The sequence below is a fragment of the Elephas maximus genome, chromosome 2, assembly GCF_024166365.1.
Source record: "Elephas maximus indicus isolate mEleMax1 chromosome 2, mEleMax1 primary haplotype, whole genome shotgun sequence".
Classification (NCBI taxonomy): domain Eukaryota; kingdom Metazoa; phylum Chordata; class Mammalia; order Proboscidea; family Elephantidae; genus Elephas; species Elephas maximus.
Window position 1 is genome coordinate 197895453 of NC_064820.1, and position 17800 is coordinate 197913252.

The 17800-nt window shown below is 52.1% G+C and overlaps 1 protein-coding gene across 19 annotated transcripts in view; it reads right to left on the minus strand.

Moving 5' to 3' along the window:
- Positions 1 to 2921: 2921 nt before the first annotated feature.
- FAM193B (family with sequence similarity 193 member B) overlaps positions 2922 to 17800 on the minus strand; it is a 32839-nt gene continuing 17960 nt past the window's right edge. For 13 of the 19 annotated variants that reach the window (XM_049874436.1, XM_049874428.1, XM_049874434.1 and 10 more), the window contains 7 exons: positions 16905 to 17301; positions 14186 to 14387; positions 13025 to 13264; positions 5809 to 6805; positions 5582 to 5657; positions 4610 to 4707; positions 2926 to 3287 (listed from right to left, as the gene is read on the minus strand). In XM_049874436.1, coding sequence (XP_049730393.1) covers positions 4611 to 4707; positions 5582 to 5657; positions 5809 to 6805; positions 13025 to 13264; positions 14186 to 14387; positions 16905 to 17301 — 2009 coding nt within the window. In that variant the 3' untranslated portion in view covers positions 2926 to 3287; position 4610. Of the gene's footprint in view, positions 3288 to 4609; positions 4708 to 5581; positions 5658 to 5808; positions 6806 to 13024; positions 13265 to 13688; positions 13832 to 14185; positions 14388 to 16904; positions 17302 to 17800 lie in introns of those variants that run through there. The other 6 variants (XM_049874419.1, XM_049874418.1, XM_049874417.1 and 3 more) reach the window with 6 other exon arrangements.

Below are 17800 nucleotides of genomic sequence, written 5' to 3' on the forward strand. Positions count from 1 at the left end.
AGCATGCGCTAAAGGCTCAAACCACCCTGTTTGAAGAGGAGGGATCTGAGCGGAGGCGGCTAATTCCGAACCCAGGGAGGCTGGACACCAGGCCAGGGCATGACATCATCCAGGCACGCCGCGCCGTCTCGTGGCCTGGGAGCCGCGGGGCAGGGCACGCTGGTGTCCCGGCCATGTCGTCATCCCTAGCACAAGGCCGCCGGGGCAGGGTGGAGCTTGTGGAATTAATGACCCAGCCCGCACGGCCTCCCTGACTGCTGTCCTCGTCTGTGCGAGGCAATACCTATGTTCAGAGCCGCGAGGGTTAAATAGAATCGTGATGACAGTGATTTTTAACTGTGAGGCTCAGAACATTTGGAAACGATTATTATTCTGAGGGCTGTAATAGAGCTCAGAGTGACTCACTGCCTGGGAAACCTGAGAAGCTTCGAGAAGGAAAGTGTCCGAACTTGGAGGGAAGTGTAGGAACCTCGGTGCAGGGAGTGGAGGAGAGGAAGAGAGAGGCTTCCAGATAGAAGGTGCAGCAGGAATAGAAGGCTGGCGATGTGCTAGTACAGATTTCTCAGGGAACAAAGAGATCACTGCAGCTGGAGTGAGTAGAAGTAGTCAGACACAAGGCTGGAAAAGTAAATTGGGCCCAGAGCACGAAGGGGCCTTGACTGCCATATTGAGTAATTTCAACTTCATTGGGGATTTTTTAGAGGAATTTCTTCACTCATATTTAAGAACCACCTACTGTGTGCTGGGCACCCTGCACAATGCAGAAGCAGATCAAAGATGAACAAGACACAAACCAATCTTGAGATTAAGAACCATCAGAGTCATAATTGACTCAACAGCAGTGTTTGGTTTTTGGGTTTATCATAAGACAAAGTATCACTGTAGTTAGTATCACCAAGGCAGGCAAGCCAATTCTCCAGGAATTCGTAGCAAAAGCAGGCCCTTAGCTGGGACCTGCAGGATAGGCAGGGAGTCATGAAGGAAGGGTAATCCGGGAAGCAGGCGCCTGAGGGTGCTGGGCCTAACTGGGAGCTGCGGTTGTCCAGCAGGGGCCAGGCATGAAGGGCCTTGAATGCCACTCACACAGTCTTTCTCTGTAGGTGAAGAGGCTGCCTGATCAGACTTGCAAGTTTAGAATGATGAAGCAGACTTTTAGGTGGCTGTGCCAGTGCAACCTCAGGGTAGGAGACTGGTACAAGAGTTGAAGGGAGAGAGGGCCACAACTAAAACGAGGGAAAGGTTTCACAGGTTAAGTGTCCATGCTTACTTGAGCATTGGGAAAGGCCAGGGACCAGTGATTGTGAGCCTGTGGTTAGTGCTGTTTGTTTCAGGCAGGACTTTGAACCGGTTTGAATCCCTGCTGAGAATCTCCATCATTTTTATTTTAATGTTCTGTTCAACCCAGTATAACCGGTGTCATAATTTAAACATGTAGTCAATATTTTAAGTTAATGTTTTTCTTTTTTTTAAGGATGGTCTAAATCATTGAAATCCATGTGTATTTATACTAACAGCACATCTCACTTTGGACTAACCACACGTCAAGTGCCCAGCGGCCACACGTGGTCAGTGGCTGCCTGACTGGACAGTGCAGAATTAGTAATTTTGCATAATAAAAATAATCATCGTCGTCATTTGCCACTGAGTGGACTCTGACTCATAGTGACCCTATGTGACAGAGTAGAACTGCCCCATAGGGTTTTTTTTGGCTGTAATTTTTAAAAAAAATTTTATTGTTTTAGGTGAAAGTTTACAGCACAAATTGGTTTCTCATTCAGAGAATTTGCAATTCTAGCAAGTTCCCAGGCAATGCTAATGCTGCTGGTTAGAGACCAATTCTGAAAACTGCTAGTAGAACAGTGGGTCTCAAAATTTATCATACATATCATACATTAAGAATCACCTGGGGATTTTGTTCAATTATAGATTCAGATTGAGTATATCCGGGGGATGGAAAGACAACAAATTCTCAGCAGGAGTTCTAACTGGAACGAACCGGTTCAGAGCCCTGGGTCATGCCTTTCAAAGAGGAAGTTGGCACACACTGCCAGCCCCATAGTGCCCCCAGGTGGGGCTCAACTGGGGGTGAATGGGAAGAGGGAGAGGAAGGAAGAAGTGGCTTCTGATCCTGCTCACAACACTCCATAAAGGGCTCTTAGCGACTGTGTGGCCACTGCCCCCATAGGGCACTGCCCACAGGGGCACTCCCTACAGAAGCTCAAGTTAAAGAGTTGGTTTTGGTAAAGAAAACTACACCAGGGACCCACTGTATTAAAAATCTGAATGGACAAACCAGATCAATTTGGGCGGGATGAGGTAGTTTGCTTTACTTTTCTGCAGGGTTCATTATCCTCTCAGCTCAAGCACTTAGGCTCATGTCCCATTTCCATGAGAAAGTCAGATTTGATTTATAAACACTCAATTTATCCCTGACTTTGCTAATTCCATGTGAAGAACCTCAATAGCCCCGGCTGCAGGTACACGGGCTGTAAGCCCTCGCAAAGCCTTTCCCAGGTATCAAGTCCAACCCCTTCAACTCACCATTTTGCAAAGGGGGAAAATGAGGCATAGAGTGGTGAAGGGGCTGCTCCAAGTTTACATACTAGAGTCCTCGCCACAGGAGGAAAAGGCAGAGATGCCAGAGTTATACAGGCCTGCGCCCTAACCCTAGTGGGCCAGACTGAGCTCAGCTGAATCACTTTCCTGTCTTAGCTTTTGTTTCCTCATCTGTAAAATGGGGTAAAACAGTACCACTAGGATTGCTGCAAGGGTTGAGTGGAAATGATGCCTAACTCCAGATGTGTAGGACACACTCAAAAGGGTTAGTGACCAACAGCTGATCCCATGCTTCTAAATACATCCCCACCACACTCCCCACTCAGACCAGCAAATCACCAAACATACCAACTCTGTGTCCAAATGTTGCTTTATCTTTCAGCATGAAAGATCTTCACAGTATCAAAAGTAATGAATTGAAAAAACAAAAACAAAAAATCAAACACAAAGAGAGCAGTATTGGGCCAGCAGTACCATCAGCCCCCGGCCCACAGGCCAGCCCAGTCCCAGGCTCTGAGTGTGGAGGCTGCGTAGCACCAGGAAGCGGCTCTGTGGAGGTCTAGAAGGACTCCAGCACAGTCCGGCATCCATTCAGCTTTTGGTTGGTCCAAGATGGCAGGGAACAGGGACGTCCTGGGCAGGTGGACAGGGCATGTAGAAGGAGGAACTGTAGACCTTCAGCTGGCAGTCGGGGTCTCAGGATACCCTGAAGGAGCTTGACCTGGCAGGGGCTGAGAAAGAGCAAACGCAAACATTGAACAGACTCCCTGGGTCAGCTCCAGAAGAATATGAGGTTAGACCCTGTCAGAGACCGAGCACCAGTCCTGGGGTTCTGGAACGTGCAGAGCGTTGTCCTAGATCTCAAGGAATGGGGAACAATCCTGGATGAGCCCAGGACCCCCTGCTGCAGCCTATCCTTCCAGGCTGGGGCGGTAAGACCCTGGCCTCTGATATTTGTTCTTCTGTCAACAGCCCCAAAGGTTGCCCTGGCCTCATCTTCTCTGGGGCCCCCTGAGAGCTAAGGTCAGCTGTCAAGGGTGGGGGATCCTGATCCCAAGGGGACTCAGCTGCTGTGATGGGGGTCAGATGAGCTCAAAGAGGAGGTGCCTGGGCCTAGAAAGAGGAGGAGGATGGGTGGAGACATCTGGGAGGAATGGGGGTACCCCAGCTTGCCACTGCCTTAAGGGCAGCTGTGTGATTGCCAGCTGGAAAAGGCCTCTCCCCAGGCACATGGCACACAGCACAGGGTTGGGATATGCACAGCCGCTTGGCCCCAAGCCCAGCCTGGCACAAGGCCTGCTTGCATGCTTCTCTTCTGCACTGGGACTCTCATCCCTTGCTTTCTTTAGTCTTCTGTTCCCATCTAGAACATCATCGGATACTCTGCTATTGCAGACTAAACGACCTGTGCAGGCAGCTGGCAGGGGAAGCTGGAGCCCAGTGAGGGCCAGGTCTCTTCTTCCAGGAGCCAGCTGGACCCTCAATTTCCACATGGAATGGCTGTTTCGAGTGTCCCCTGCACCTCCAGGCCAAAATGACCTCCTAGCTCTCTGCCCTTCTCATTGCTTTCAGGGCTGGCCCCTTTCCTCACAGCTTCAGCTGGGAAGTATCCCAGTTACCTGCAGTGAGAAGCCAGCCCTGGCAAGTGGGATTCAGCCTGAAGGGCAGATTGTGTTGGGGTAGGGGCAGGCCCCATGGCACACATTGGCCCTGTGGGAGGCAGCTGGGAAGGGAAGTAGAGCCCTGGCAGGACCTCCCTGACGGAAGGGCCCCTTCAGAAGCACAGGCAGGATTTGCTCACAAGAGGGCCTGGGCCAGGGTGGGGCCATGGGAAAGCACAGGCTGAGGGGTGAGTGGTCACAGGACAACAGATGGGGCCTAGACCTTCAGAGACCATAGTCCACATGCTGTTGCTGTGGAGGCAGAGGGACCAGGGCTGCCAGCCCAAAGTCCAGCTCTCTGCGCCCCAGAGCACGAAATGGTCTGGCAGGAGGCATGGAAGATGGCGGAACATGGGGAGAGAGGGTGGCACGCATACTTGGGGTCTCTTTACCTCACTGAGCTGTGCTGGGAGTGGTTTTCTTGAGGCTGAAGTTGGTCCAGTTCACAGCAACTTTCTGACGTGTTTGTTTTGCAGAATCCAAACAGAACCTGTTGGGTTTGGAGACACAGGAGGAGTGCAATCAGAGGTTCCATCCCCTCCTTGTGGGACCCCTCTGTCCCCTGGTCAATAAGGAAACCAGGTTGGCTCTGCACAACCTCTCTGGCACCCAGGCATTGATGTCTAGCAGGTTTGGAAGTTTTGCTGACTAGGGGGCCTCCTGGACTGGGCCAGGAGCCACTGGAGGAAAGCAGAGGCTGTCTTGGGATATGGGCTCTCTCCTCATCGTCTAGCTATACTGGGTTGCTTCCATCCCCCAAGTACGCCACCTCCCTTCACCCTCCAAGCTTTGTACTTGCTGGCCTCACTGTCACAAAGGCCCTCTCCTGTTTTACCTGGTCACCTCATTCTCCAGTCTCCAGAAAATCCTGTTTTCTGCTTGGTTGTCACCTCCTCTGGGGCAGGTGTCCCTGGCCTGCCCCCACACCCCAGCTTGGTTTGGAGTCCCTCTCCCAGCCCCATGACCTTGGCCCTCCACCACCACCCATCAGGTTTAAGGACCTCTCTCCCCATCCAGACTGTGCTGGATTTACCTGTTCCCAGAGCTCAGCCCACGCCCAGAGCAGAGCGTCAAGTGAACAAAGTGAATAGAGCTAGAAAAAGGCCTTGTTCCTGGGGCCTGACACATGTCCTTCCTCCATTCCCCATTTCTTCCCCAACACCCAGTCCTGCCAAGTGGCTCCCAGAGTTCCAGCAGACAGGTTGGGGGTCAGCCCTGCCCTCTCAACTGAGCTCTAGTAGTTGGCAGACAGAGAAGACTGAGGGAAGACGGCTTTCTGAGGCCTGAAGCACAAACTGGGGCTCAAGTGTGGGCTGGACTTAGAGTCCCAGGTGGGTGGGTGCACAGCCACCTCCCACACCTACCTCTTGAAGTACTCCACTTCCCGGTCCGTCTCATCCATCTCCACCCCATCCATGTCCTTGGGCAGGAACACATCGTCTAGGAAGACACAGCCAGGAGGGCTCAGTGCCCACAGCCAGGCCTCTGGGGTCATGCTCTTGGAGCAGCGATGCCCACACGTGAGGACTGCCCTCCACCCATGGCTTGGTTGGGATCGGGGGGTCAGCCACTTGGTTCCTGAGGCACTCACCCAAGGAGGAGGCTGACTTCTCCTGCTTGTTGCGACTCCGGCGGCTGCGGCCCTTGCCCTGTGGCAAGCTCTGTGGCCTCGCTGGGCCTGGGGGCTGCACAGACTCCTGCTCTGGGGGCCGAGCCTTGGCCTCGCCAGGCCAGTTTCGCCAGGAGCTGCCCTTCTGCTTCTCAGCTTTGGGGATGCCAGCCCAGCTCCCCTCTCCAGCCTCAACACAGTTACCCAATTTGGGAGGCTCTGGGGCTTTGCCCGGCAGTTTGAAGCGAGGGGTCTGGACCTTGGCACTGGGAGCCTCCAGGTTGGCTGCGGGCTGGAGGCATGGGCTTGCCTCACTCTTCTTGGCCTGATTGCCTTGTCTCTTGCCCTTACGTGGCTTCCCACCTGAGGCCACAGGCTCTGGCAGCTCCTGCTTGCAACTGGGGACCTCCTTTGGGCTTGGGTCCTCAGAGCTGGGGTTGGCTGGCTTGGGTGTCTTGACCCAGATCACCCGGGACAGGTTGGGCACAGTGTTGAGCCTCCTCACTAGACCATTCTCTGGTACGATACCAGGAGGGGGACCCCTCACCTCTGTCCATGGGTGGGGGCCTCTCACTTCTGCCCATGGTGGGGCTGGCTCGCCTGGATCTTGTAACGTGTGATTACGCGAGGAGCCCAAAGTCAAAGGGGACAGGTCAAGGTTGATGTCAGGCCGTTGCTCTGAGGAGCCATTGAGGTTTGAAGGGGGCTGACTCTGAGGCTCAGGCTCAGCAGCTCCATCCTTTGCGTAGCCGTTGCTGTCCATGCTGAGCTCACACACACTGAAGCTGGCCCGGATGGAGTCCTTTACAGTGTTCTTAATCTCCTGCAGACGGCTGCTTAGGAAGCTATTGACCCGATCCAGCTCCCGGCCAGGCCACTCCAAGAGCCTTTCCCTGGCAGGCCTTGGCTCCTGGCTTCCAGAAACACTGTGATGTGCCTGCTTCACGGCTTCTGCTGCCAACTGGGCCTTCTCCTTCTCCTACCAACACAAGAGGCAGCGTAAGCAGGGGCCCGGCAGTGGCTGGGCACAATGTGACACCTGACACATCAGCCTGGTGCCCTGCTTTGTCACTCACTGGCTGAGGCAGAGCCAGCCACAAGCCCATTTGCCCACCCTGCAAGAGTGAGGAGGAAGTGCACTTGGACAGCTGCATGTCCTCGGGGTGGAGGTACAGTGACAGGTAGGGTTTCCAGTATGTTTATCCAGGCCCCCAGGCAGTCCTCTGGCCTAAGAAGGTTAAGAGTCAAGGGGATAGGAACTTTGCCAAGTGGATCTCGTCTCCCAGGGCTGAGTGTGTGTGAGCTTTAGCAGCTGACTGACTTGTTGGGTCTCAGTGGACTCATCTATAAAATGGGGACAGTAATTCCAAAGACCAAAGGGGGGTTGCCTGTGACGAAGATGGTTCTACAGAGACGTTCTGTAGGTGGGAGGGGAAAGTCATGATATCATGGGGATTGTGTGAGAAGAAAGATGCAGGGGCAGGAGGTTGTCATGGGAGATGAGTCTGCTCTGGGTAGACGGGAACATGTGTGCCCCTCCTGACACTGTGAGTGGGGGCTGCCAAAGTGAGTGAGGTTCCCATAGAAAGGCCACTCACTGCTCAGCTGGCCCCAAGTCATCAAGGTCACACCTAAAGTGTGCTCCCTGGCATACAATGGGCCCTCACTGCAAGATGTAACAGCAGCCCTTTTGCCCAGGTGATGATGGGAGGCTAAGAGAGTCTAGATACGGCCGTTTAGCTCTGACAGGCCCAGATGTGGAAAGTCAAGATGCAAGTCTGTGGGCCTTGAGTCACACACCCTACCTCCCAACCTCGAGGTGCCAGCAGACCAACCAGGCCTCAGAGGGAGACATGAGACAGATGACAGAGCCTGCGGAAGTGGGTGGCAGAGATACACTGGAAGCTGGACGACTTCCAAATTACACATGTTCCAGTTGATCTGGGAGCGGAGGAGGAAACAGGAAAAGGAAACTGGGAGAGAAAAGAGGGTGTGCTGCCACTTCAGAGTCAACTTCAGCAGGGTGATTCTGTGCTCGGAGGGCACGCACTTAGTCTTTTTTGACCTCTGGGTTTACAATCGACTAGCAGTGGGACCTTGGACAGATCATTTATTCTCTCTGAACCTTATCTTCCCCATTTGTAAATTAGGGAGAAAGGTACCTGAGCCCAACAGGCTTGCTATGGGCAACCTAAGAGGGCACGCAGAGCCCTCGTCCCTGTGTGCAGAGGCTGCCTCAGCACTGTGATTTGAGGGGAGGAGGACGCACCACCCACAGCCACACTCCCAGTGCTGCCCAGAGCTCCAGAGCCATGGGAATGGACGAGCAACCTGGGCCCTTCATCCCTCTCCTCCCTTTCAGAACAGCTTTGCTTTTGGCACAGACTGAGGGTCCATGTAAGGTTTCATTTGCAGAAAAGAGTTTTGTTGCTAAACCAAAGAGCCTGAGAAAAGGTATAGAGGGAGCAATGTGGTGCCACTCACAATCTGGCAGCAAGAGGAGAAGGCACAGAAAGATTTATTTTCTGCATTTAACCCTCATACAGCCCTTGCTATCTCATTATCCTCAATTCACAGATGAGAACACTCGACTTTTGAAAGACTAAGGAATCAGCCCAAGGTTATACGACTAGTAAGTGGCAGCTTACTACTTTGGTCTTCGGAAGTTCCTACGGTTTTCAATTGTTTGATAATCGTTTGTTGACCACAACTCTGTGAGGCACTGGGCTAGGTTCTGGGAATTCAGCCTTGAGAGAGACATGGTCTCTGCCTGGCTAACTTCATCTGCTGGGGAGACAGACAGCATGCAGACTGTGGAGGGGAGAATGCTGAGCGAACAGAGCTTTCTGAGGCCTGAGGCACACACTGGGGCTCAAGTGTGGGCCAGACCTGGATTAGAAGTCCCCGCCTAATTCAGAGTGGCAGGGACAGGTGCTATATAACGGAAGAAAGCACAGGGTGCTCTGGGATCCCAATGGAGATGCCCCTGTCCCAGACAGGCCACTAGAGACTGCTTTCCAGAGGAGGCAGCCTCTACACTGTGCTAAAGAGTAAGGGAGTATCCTGGAGAAAGTGAGACCAGCACTTTCCAGACAGAAGGAACAGCAAGTGTAAAGGCCAGGATATGGGAGCACAATACCTCTGAGGGAATGCAAACTGCTCAGAGGTACAGCTAGAGCCCAGATTTACCTCTGTCGGTGGGTGGGCAGGAAAGCCAGAAGGAGAGACTGAGAGAGGAAGCTGGAAAGCTCAGGAGGGGCAGGATCATGAAAAGCCACACGGGCCACCAAGAGTCAGGATTTATGCTGGGCCAATGCTCAGCCACTGAAGGGTGTTAAAAGTAGTGGCAGTAGGGTGGTGACAGGTGGGCTGGTCTGAGCTACTTAGGAGGCAGCATGGACAGGACTTGTGACTGGTGGGGAGAGAGAACAAGAAAACAACACCAACAAGCACAGCTGCTGCTTAAGCAGGCACCGTTTATTAAGTGCTCACCATGTGCTGAACACATGGCCAACCCTTTTCATGCATTACTCCATCTCATCCTCCCAACCACCTGAGTTAGCTTCTCCTAGTATTCGCACTTTATGCATGAAGAAACTGAGGCCCGGAGGTGAAGTGATTTGCCCAAGGTCATAGAGCAAGTGTGGCTGAGCCGGGTTTCAAACTGATGTCTAACTCTAAGGCCCGCTGCTCTCATCACCAAAGCACACTCCCTCCCCAGGCGGCACCCAGGTTTCTGGTTTGGGCAACTGGGTGGATGGTGGTGCCTTTAACTAGACAGACAATGGAGAAGGGAGAGGGCCTTCTTTGGAGAAAGAGGACAGCTCGGCTTTGAATGTGCTGAGTCTGGGGTGCCCGTGGGCCTCCCGTGAGCAGGTGCCTAGCAGCAGGAAGAGATGTCAATACCAAGTACAGGGAGGAAATGGGGTGGGCACAGCAAATTGGGAGTCAGCACTGTCTGGTGGCTTCTTTTTCTAGGGAGGTGTCCTCAAGAGGAAGGACCAGGTAGAGGAAGAGGAGCTCACAAAGGAGAGAGAGGTCAGAGAGGAAGGCAGAAACTCTTGAAAACATGGTCTTCCCACTGCCCTTTCCCTGCCCCTGCTTGGCTGAAGATGAAGCTGCCAAAGAAAACAATGTTAGAAAAAGAAGAAGGAATACAAAGTGTCAAATGTTGCTTAGTGGACAAATAAGATGGGAACAGGAGAGTACAAAGTGGCTTTGGCAACAAAGGAGCCCTTGGTGACTCTGTGGAGGGGTGTGGCTGGGAATAGTTTGCAGAGTGTTGACAAGAGAAGTGAAGACAGTGAACACAGATAGGATTCTTCAAGAAATTTGCTGTAATGAGAGGGAAGAGGCTATGGGGGTGAAAGAAAGGTTGTAGGCTCAAGGAAGAGCTCGCTCTCAAAAAAAGAGTACTGAGGTACAATGAAATGTCAGTGGGAAACAGCCTAGAGGAGAGACTTGAGCGCCAGAGAAAGTGGTCCACTGTTGGACTGAGGACTGGAATGGCCTGAGGGGGGAAGAGGGACAACTCCTCTACCATGACAAGAAGGAAGAAATTTTTCAGGTGGAGTCGTAAGATGTTGAGAGAATGCCTGTCCAATGGCTTTTTTTTTTTGTTCTTGTTGAAGTAGGAAGTGAGGTTATTTGATGAAAAATAAGGTGGGGACAGGGAAGGCCTAGAGGTCTGAGATGGATGGAGATCTGACAAAGGGGCTGGAGGGTGGAAGTGATAAGGAGAAAGAGAACTCAGCGAGCAGAAGGCCATGTGGCTGGAGGCTCCAACAGATCTGATGATGTGCCCCCGTCAAGGTGCAGGAGCAGAAAAGGCAGGATGCGGTCTGGCCCAGTGCTGCAGTTTTTCTGAGTGGGTGTAATGGAAGGGCAAAGGAGTAAGGAATTGAGTGTGTTGGCTAGAGAGTGACTGAAGCACTAGTCCAAGGATCTAGAGTGGTCTGGGAAGATGAGAAAGAGGCATTGATAGTCTTCCATGAATGAAGAGGAATGGCTGGGAGGCTAGAGGGGACAGAGGCAGGGGTGCAGCTTCAATGGATCAGGATTAGTACGTAAGATGAGAGTCATTTGCAGTGGCATAAGAGAGCAAGAAAGACACTTAACTTTTATCCATCCCTTGAGGTGGAAGAGAATGAGCAGCCCCCGCTGGACAGCTGCTGGGGGAAGCTGTGTTTTGGGGACAGCCAGATTTGTTAGTCTGGGAGGTAGAGAGAGTTCAGGGAGGAGACCATGAGTAAACAAACAATGGCCACAGTTGCCGATCATATGATACTGCACCGACGGTTTCTATGTCTGCACACGCCATGACTGTAGGTCCGTTTCGTTCCGGGTCATTTCCCTGACCTTGGGAACTGGGCCTGGCAGACAGGAGCTGTGTAGTGGGTTCCTGAACAAGTGCCCAGAGGGTGATGAGTGGCAGACTGGAGAGATGTGCAAGGTGCAGAGCACTACTGATGAAGTTATCTGAGGAAGTCTGCAAAGTAGGAAACACCTGAACTGAGCGTGGATGGGAAATTTGTCAGGAAAAAGAGGAGGGAGGAGACAGCATTACTGGGAAAGGGAAAAGGACGTGTGGGACTCCGCTGTAGGGAAAGCTCGCCAGTCCGGAACTGTTGAGTGTGCTCTCTGGGGCCCTAACTGGGCACCACTGCCTTATGAGCTGACCAGTCCAGAGAGACCACTGAAGCCTGCTGAAACACTTGAGGTGGGCAACGCTGGGTGGGAGAAAGAAAGGGCAGGCGGTTTTCTGCAGGCAGTGGTGAGACTCCTTAGCTCCCTACTTCAGGCTGCAGAAAGGTAGGCCTCTGGGCTGGAGAAAGGTGAAGAATCACTTTTACTTTCCAGAATACCAGGGCTGTTTGACCACCCAGGACCGCCAGCTGGTTGTCAACCCCAAATCTCTTCAGATGCTAGGCTCCTGAGGGTGGCACTGTGCAGACACAGTTGGGGTGTAGTCAAGTAAGAGGTAACAAGGCAGCTGGGAACAAGCCACCAAGCCCTGGGGCTCATCTGGCAGCGGGGCTGCCCGGGAATAGCTAACCAGGTCCTACCTTAGCCCTCTGTGAGGCGAACTCAGCCCTGTGGACTTGCTCGCTCCCATGGCTTCAATTACATCTCTGTGCCAGCAACACCCAGCCCTGTACCTTCATGGTGTCTCATGGGACCCTCCGAGTCAACAGGCCCCAAAAGAATTCACTGTCTTCTGCAAATCCCATCCTCACTCAGGGAAAGGCACCACCATCTTTCCAGTCACCCAAGCAAACACCTGGAGACACCCCTGACTCCTTCACCTCCCTTTCCTGCAGTTAGATCATTGAGGCCTGTCACTTCCTCTGAAAATCCATCTCTTCAGCTCCCACCCCAGAGCTGGCTTTCATTGAAGGATCATCAATCATCTCTCCCCTGGGCCACCATTTCCTGCCTGGAGTGTCAAACTCAAAATTTTCCTGCCTTGAATATTACCCTCTCTGACCTACCTTCCACATTGCCACACAGTAACCTTAGAGTACAGGTCTGACCAGGTGGATTTCTTGATTAAATCCTGAAGGGGACTTCCTCTCACCTGCAGAATTGAGCCAGAGCTCTCAACAGGGCCTGAGAGGCCCTCCTTCGCCTGTACTATATCGGTCCTGCCTTGCTTTGGTTTTAAGCTCGGGTCAGACCACGCTGCTGTGGAACGTGCTGTGCCTGCTGCCGGAGGCCCCATGGTGAGTCTGTAACACTCCCTGCCACTCAGCTCATGCATGATCCTCTTGGTTCAGCCACTTCCAGCATGCTCATCAGGACTGACTAGGTCACCCTCTAACATGCTTGGCCAGCTTTGCGTCACTCTCCCTACTGGACTGAGCTCTTCCAGGTGAGAACTGCACTGTATCATACTTTGCTTCCAGTATTTGGAGACGTGTTTGCTGATGGAGTAAGGGGCTGACTGACTGATCCAAGTCCTGGGCTGGGAGGGCTCCATAAGCAGCTTCAGAGGCCAAGACATGGCTTTCCTCCAATCCTGTGCCCCAGGTGCCCTGACCCTGATGCTTCCCAAACTCATTCAGATTTTCCCAGAGTAGAGAGCCATGCCAAGGCCTTTGGTAGCCAGCACCATTCATGCCCCAGAAGTCTTGGGGGCTGGGGTGAGGGATTCCTCAGGAAGAGGAGGTAGTAGAACTGGGCTCCCCCCCACACCCACCTTCTTTTTCAGCTTGTGCCGGGCCCGCTTGGCGGCCCTGGCGCTGTTGGGGACTTTGGGTTCCGTGCTGTTGATGAATTCCAGCAGCTCATCCACATCTCGGTGGTCCACGGCGGGCTCCCCAGAGATCCCGCCCAGGGCTCCCCCCTTCATGGGCAGCTCCTCTTTCCGCCTGGTCAGCCTTGAGCGGAGCTTCTCCCGGATCTCGGTATAATTCCGACTCGTCGGGGCAGCGGGTGGCTGGGGGAGGGGGAGGTGCTTACATTACACCCTGGGCCTGGGAGCCCATTCACACTCCCACCCGCTGGTATCAGAGATGTGGTGAGAAGTGAGACAAATGTTCTCTCTACCACCAGCCACAGGGCCAAATGGAGTCTCCCTCAGCCAAGCTTGGAGCCAAGGCTGCAGGGGGTGCGAGGTGGGTGGGAGGAGGCACACAACAGCAGGGGAGAACCCTGACAGGGAGCTGGGAGGCCAGGTTTGAGCCCAGCTTCCCTACTTAGAGGCCGTATGACCTTGGGTGAGTCACTCAGTCTTTGCGAGCCTCAGTTTTGTCATCTCTAAAATGAGGACAATAATTCCTAGCTCAAAGGTGACTGGCACTTTAATGATTTTCATTTCTTCTCAACTGCTCTCCCCTAACCAGCAGCCCTCTCCTCTTCACCTTATGAGACTCCTGCACTCTTCCTCCCCCTGTCCAGAGAGGATGTGCTCTCATCTGAGCCTCCTGGCTGGCGTGATCTGTGCCCACGGCCTTCCCCTCGGCTGGCTGTCACACTGGGGACTGAGCCTTTGCTTCCACTCTGCCTTCATCACTCACAAGCGCTCATTGCTCTGTGATTACACACGTATACAGACTCATCAGAATCAAGCTTTCTCTCTGCCATTTCCTTCCCTTTTGCCTAAGGAAAAAAAGTCAATCTTAAGAGAAACCACAAAAAGAGCAAAGGTAGCAAAATTAAAAAACTCCCTACCTCACAAATCTGCTGAGAATACACAAGTGGACGCAAGTAAAAGGACTTACATGGTCCCAGCACGGTTGTTATAAAACAGAAGAGTAATGTCCTCCTGTGAGTCACAGGGACCTCTGCGGAGAGCAGGGGGCTCCTCTGGCTCATCTTGCTGGCCCCCAGCCCTCTCTGGCCTGGCAGGCTCACTCACCGCATTGTGGCCGAAGAACTCACAGTAGCAGCAGTCACAGAACTTCCCATCTCTCTGGTGGGTGGAGGACGAGGTGCAGGAGCTGCGCTCTGAGCTGCTATCCTCTTCCTCGCCCAGCCCCTCATCTGCCTCGCAGGGCTGGGGCAGTTGGCATGCCAGGCCACTGTGTGTAAACTTGTGTCCCTTGCACCCGGAGTCCCTGCTGATGGGGGAGAAAGACAGGCCCCAAAGTGAGGAAGGGCATTTCCGGAGCAGACCATAACAGGAGCCCTGAAAAGCTTCTCAACCCCTATTCACCTCCCCAGCTATTCTTTACCTGCCTCCTTCCACCAAGGTCTGAGGCAGTCAACCTACATAACATCTCCCGCAAGGAAAGGGTGAGCACCCCTCACTGTCCCTCAGTGCCCATCCCAAACGCTGCTCTCTGGGAAGGTTTCCCACACCTCCCTCGCCACACCTACCAGTGCACACTCTTCTCAGGAGTCTCTCGGCACCATGCAGAGTTCTCTCTATCCTACCATTTATGCTTATTGTAATGGTCTGTTTGCTCACTGGTCTCTCAAACCACACTGTGTCCCCCAAGGGCAGGGACTACGCCACTTTCATTTGTGGATCCTCAGTGCACATACAGCTTAACAACCTTGCACATAGTAGGTGCTCAGTAAATACCTGAAAACAATTAGTGGCTCCCTTAGAACATCCAAAGGTGGTAAGTGAGGCCAGTTTTCTTTCACTTTCTAAGGTCCTTATGACTCAAGTCTAGTACTCTGCAGTTAACCATAGAGCATTAAGTTCAGAAAAGCTACTGTGTCTTCCGGGCCACAGCATATTATTTCTAACCATCCCCCAAATCCTACAAAATGGCATTATCAGCCCCATTTTGCAGCGGAGGAAATGGAGGCTCAGAGTGCTTAACTGCTCTGCCAAAGGAGGGGCCAGCACTCAGGCTCTGTCTGTAAAGCTCATGTTCTCTCCATTGCATTGTCCTGCCTCTGGATTTCAGGAGGTATGGGGGTATCTTACAAAATAGAACATTCTCCCAGGGTAAGAATGAGACATCAGCATGAAAGGTCCCAGAAGTGGAGAGCCCGGAAAAGTCAGAGTACTAGGTTGGGCTACAGACAGTGCAAGTGCTTCAGAGGCTGGTCTCAATGCTAAGGCTAAGGCTCAGGAGGCAGCGGAGCCGAGAGTAAGGATGGAGCCCAAAGAGCAGTGTGGCTGCTCTGCTGCTGGGGCAGTCCAACTAGTAACTCCCCTCTGCTGGTAGAAAGAACAGGAAGCACATGGCAAGTGTTAAAAAGAAGGAAGCACTGGGAGGGTTATTATCAGTGGTGCTTTTAGAAGTTTAATCCAAATCTACCATCTTTCATCTATTACATTAGCAAAATTATTTTCAGAAAAATTAAAACACCCAGTGCTCCAGAGACTGACTGGTGATCACATTGGAAAGCAATTTTCAGTGTGTATTAAGAACCCACTTCCAAAAAACAAACACAAACAAAACACGCTTTGACTGAGAATGTCGTTTCATATTGAGGAACCTTTTCCAAGGGGAAAAATTCAGAAGAGGCAGGAAGCTTCAGGCACAGAAATCTTTAGCGACATCACTGATAACGTTAAAGTGTGGGAATGACAAATGCTGAGCAACTGGAGAAGAGTTAACTGAACCATGGTCCATATTCTCCAGCCTTTACAGCTGAGGGCTAGGACGACCACACAGGGGCCATAAATGTGCTTATGATGTTACGCTAAGTGAATACCAGAGGATGTGAAACTGCACAGACACCATCAGTACTGGGTGTGAACAACACACACCAAAACACACTGCTCTGAGGGGTTGCGTTAGGGGAGTGGGAAAATGTAAATGCAAGATAAAACATCTGATTTATCATACAAAACATACATCTATCTCCTTTAAAGAATCTATCCTTCCAATATATATTAATATAACCTTTCTCCAGTACTTAGAGTTATTTTACTGAGAGTTACTTCTAGGAACCCACCTTATGGACATCATTCCTGACTCAAATGAAAATTTAGGTGCAAGGATGTTTTTACAGCCTTATTTACTTATAATGGTTAAGAAACCAGAAATACTTCTAAGTCCAGGGATAGGGGAAGGATAAATTATGCTACAGCTACATGATTATGCATCATGTGGTCACTGAAAAGTTTTCTGAAAAATTTTAACTGGGGAAACGTTGTGAGTTAATTAGCTCAGCTGCTATCTGAAAGGTTGGCTGTTCGAGTCCGCCAGAGGCACCCTGGAAGAAAGGCCAGTGACCTGCTTCCAAAAAAATTAGTCATTGACAGTTTACTCTCACACACAGTGTCACCAGAAGGTGAAACTGACTTGATGGCAACTGGTCAGTTGGCTATGATATCATGTGAAAAAAATAACTTCCCCAAAATGCATACAGAATATAGACCTAATTATGTCATTTATATAAAGAAACATAAATGAAAATATGTATGTAAATATGTTTCTTTATATAAACATATGTAAGTTAGAAGTTTATTTTTGGGATGTGAGGACATATTTTGCTTCTTTATACATTTCTGAATCATCCCAAGTTAAAAAAAAAATAATACAAATTTCTTTCATAACTAGAAAAACAATAAACAAATAGCTACCCTTTAATTTCCACCCAAAGGCACCCTTACAAAGTTTTTCAAAACTCTGAGCTCAGGTCACCCAGGGAGTTTGCCCTTCACTTACCTGTGAGTGCTGGGGAGTTGCTGAGAGCTTGGTGGTGGGAGGAGAGGCACGCTGCAGTGCCCGCTGCAGTGCCCACTACAAGGGTGGCTGGACCCCGGGAATGGTGGAGGCATCTTTAAGAGTGGCATGCTGGTAGAGGGCAGGTGGGGGCTCTGACATGTCCCTGGGGTGTGGGGGGCAGCAGCAGTGGTAACAGGGCACTCGGATGCCTGGGCCAGAAAAGGCGCTGCCGGGGTAGTGGGCAGCAGGTGGGGGTGGGGCGGTGAGCCAAAGGATTCAGGGTGAGACGGGATCAGAGATGCTGGCTGGGGGTGGTGGCCAGTGGGGCTGTTAGGAGGGACAGTGAGGTCAGTGAGGTCTGAGTGCCGGTGGTGCTCCGAGATGGGGAAAGTCTCACCTGTGGGCAGATGGGGAAGAAGGTGTCAGCGTGGGCACTGAGCCCTAGGGAAGGAAAGCCTAAAGGCTCACTGCCACAGCATCTTGCTTGCTGTGACCAAAGGAGTCCTCTGTTCTGGGCATAGCCTCTCCGCGCTGTGAGAACTGGAGCTTTTGGGAGAGCTCTGCAGTGCCTTGGGCTGGGAGGAATCTCTACAGGCGGCAGCTAGGTGAAGCAGGCTTGAGGAGCTCAGGCCTGAGGGAGGAGGCACCAGGAATGCTGGTCCACTGAAGGCAACACACCTCTGCTGTGGCACAAACAGAGAGTGTGTGTGTGTCCTCAGGGCCTCTCCAGGACTTGCTTGTCCCTGGGCATCCCCCAAGCCCAGGTCAGGATCTACAAAAGCCAGCCGAGCAGTGGGCCAAGCCTCTGCCTCTGGGTGTGTGGGCTGATGCAGCCAGGGGCTGCCAGATGTCCAGTTGGCCCCACATTTTGGTAAGGTAGGAAAAGGCTTTAATGA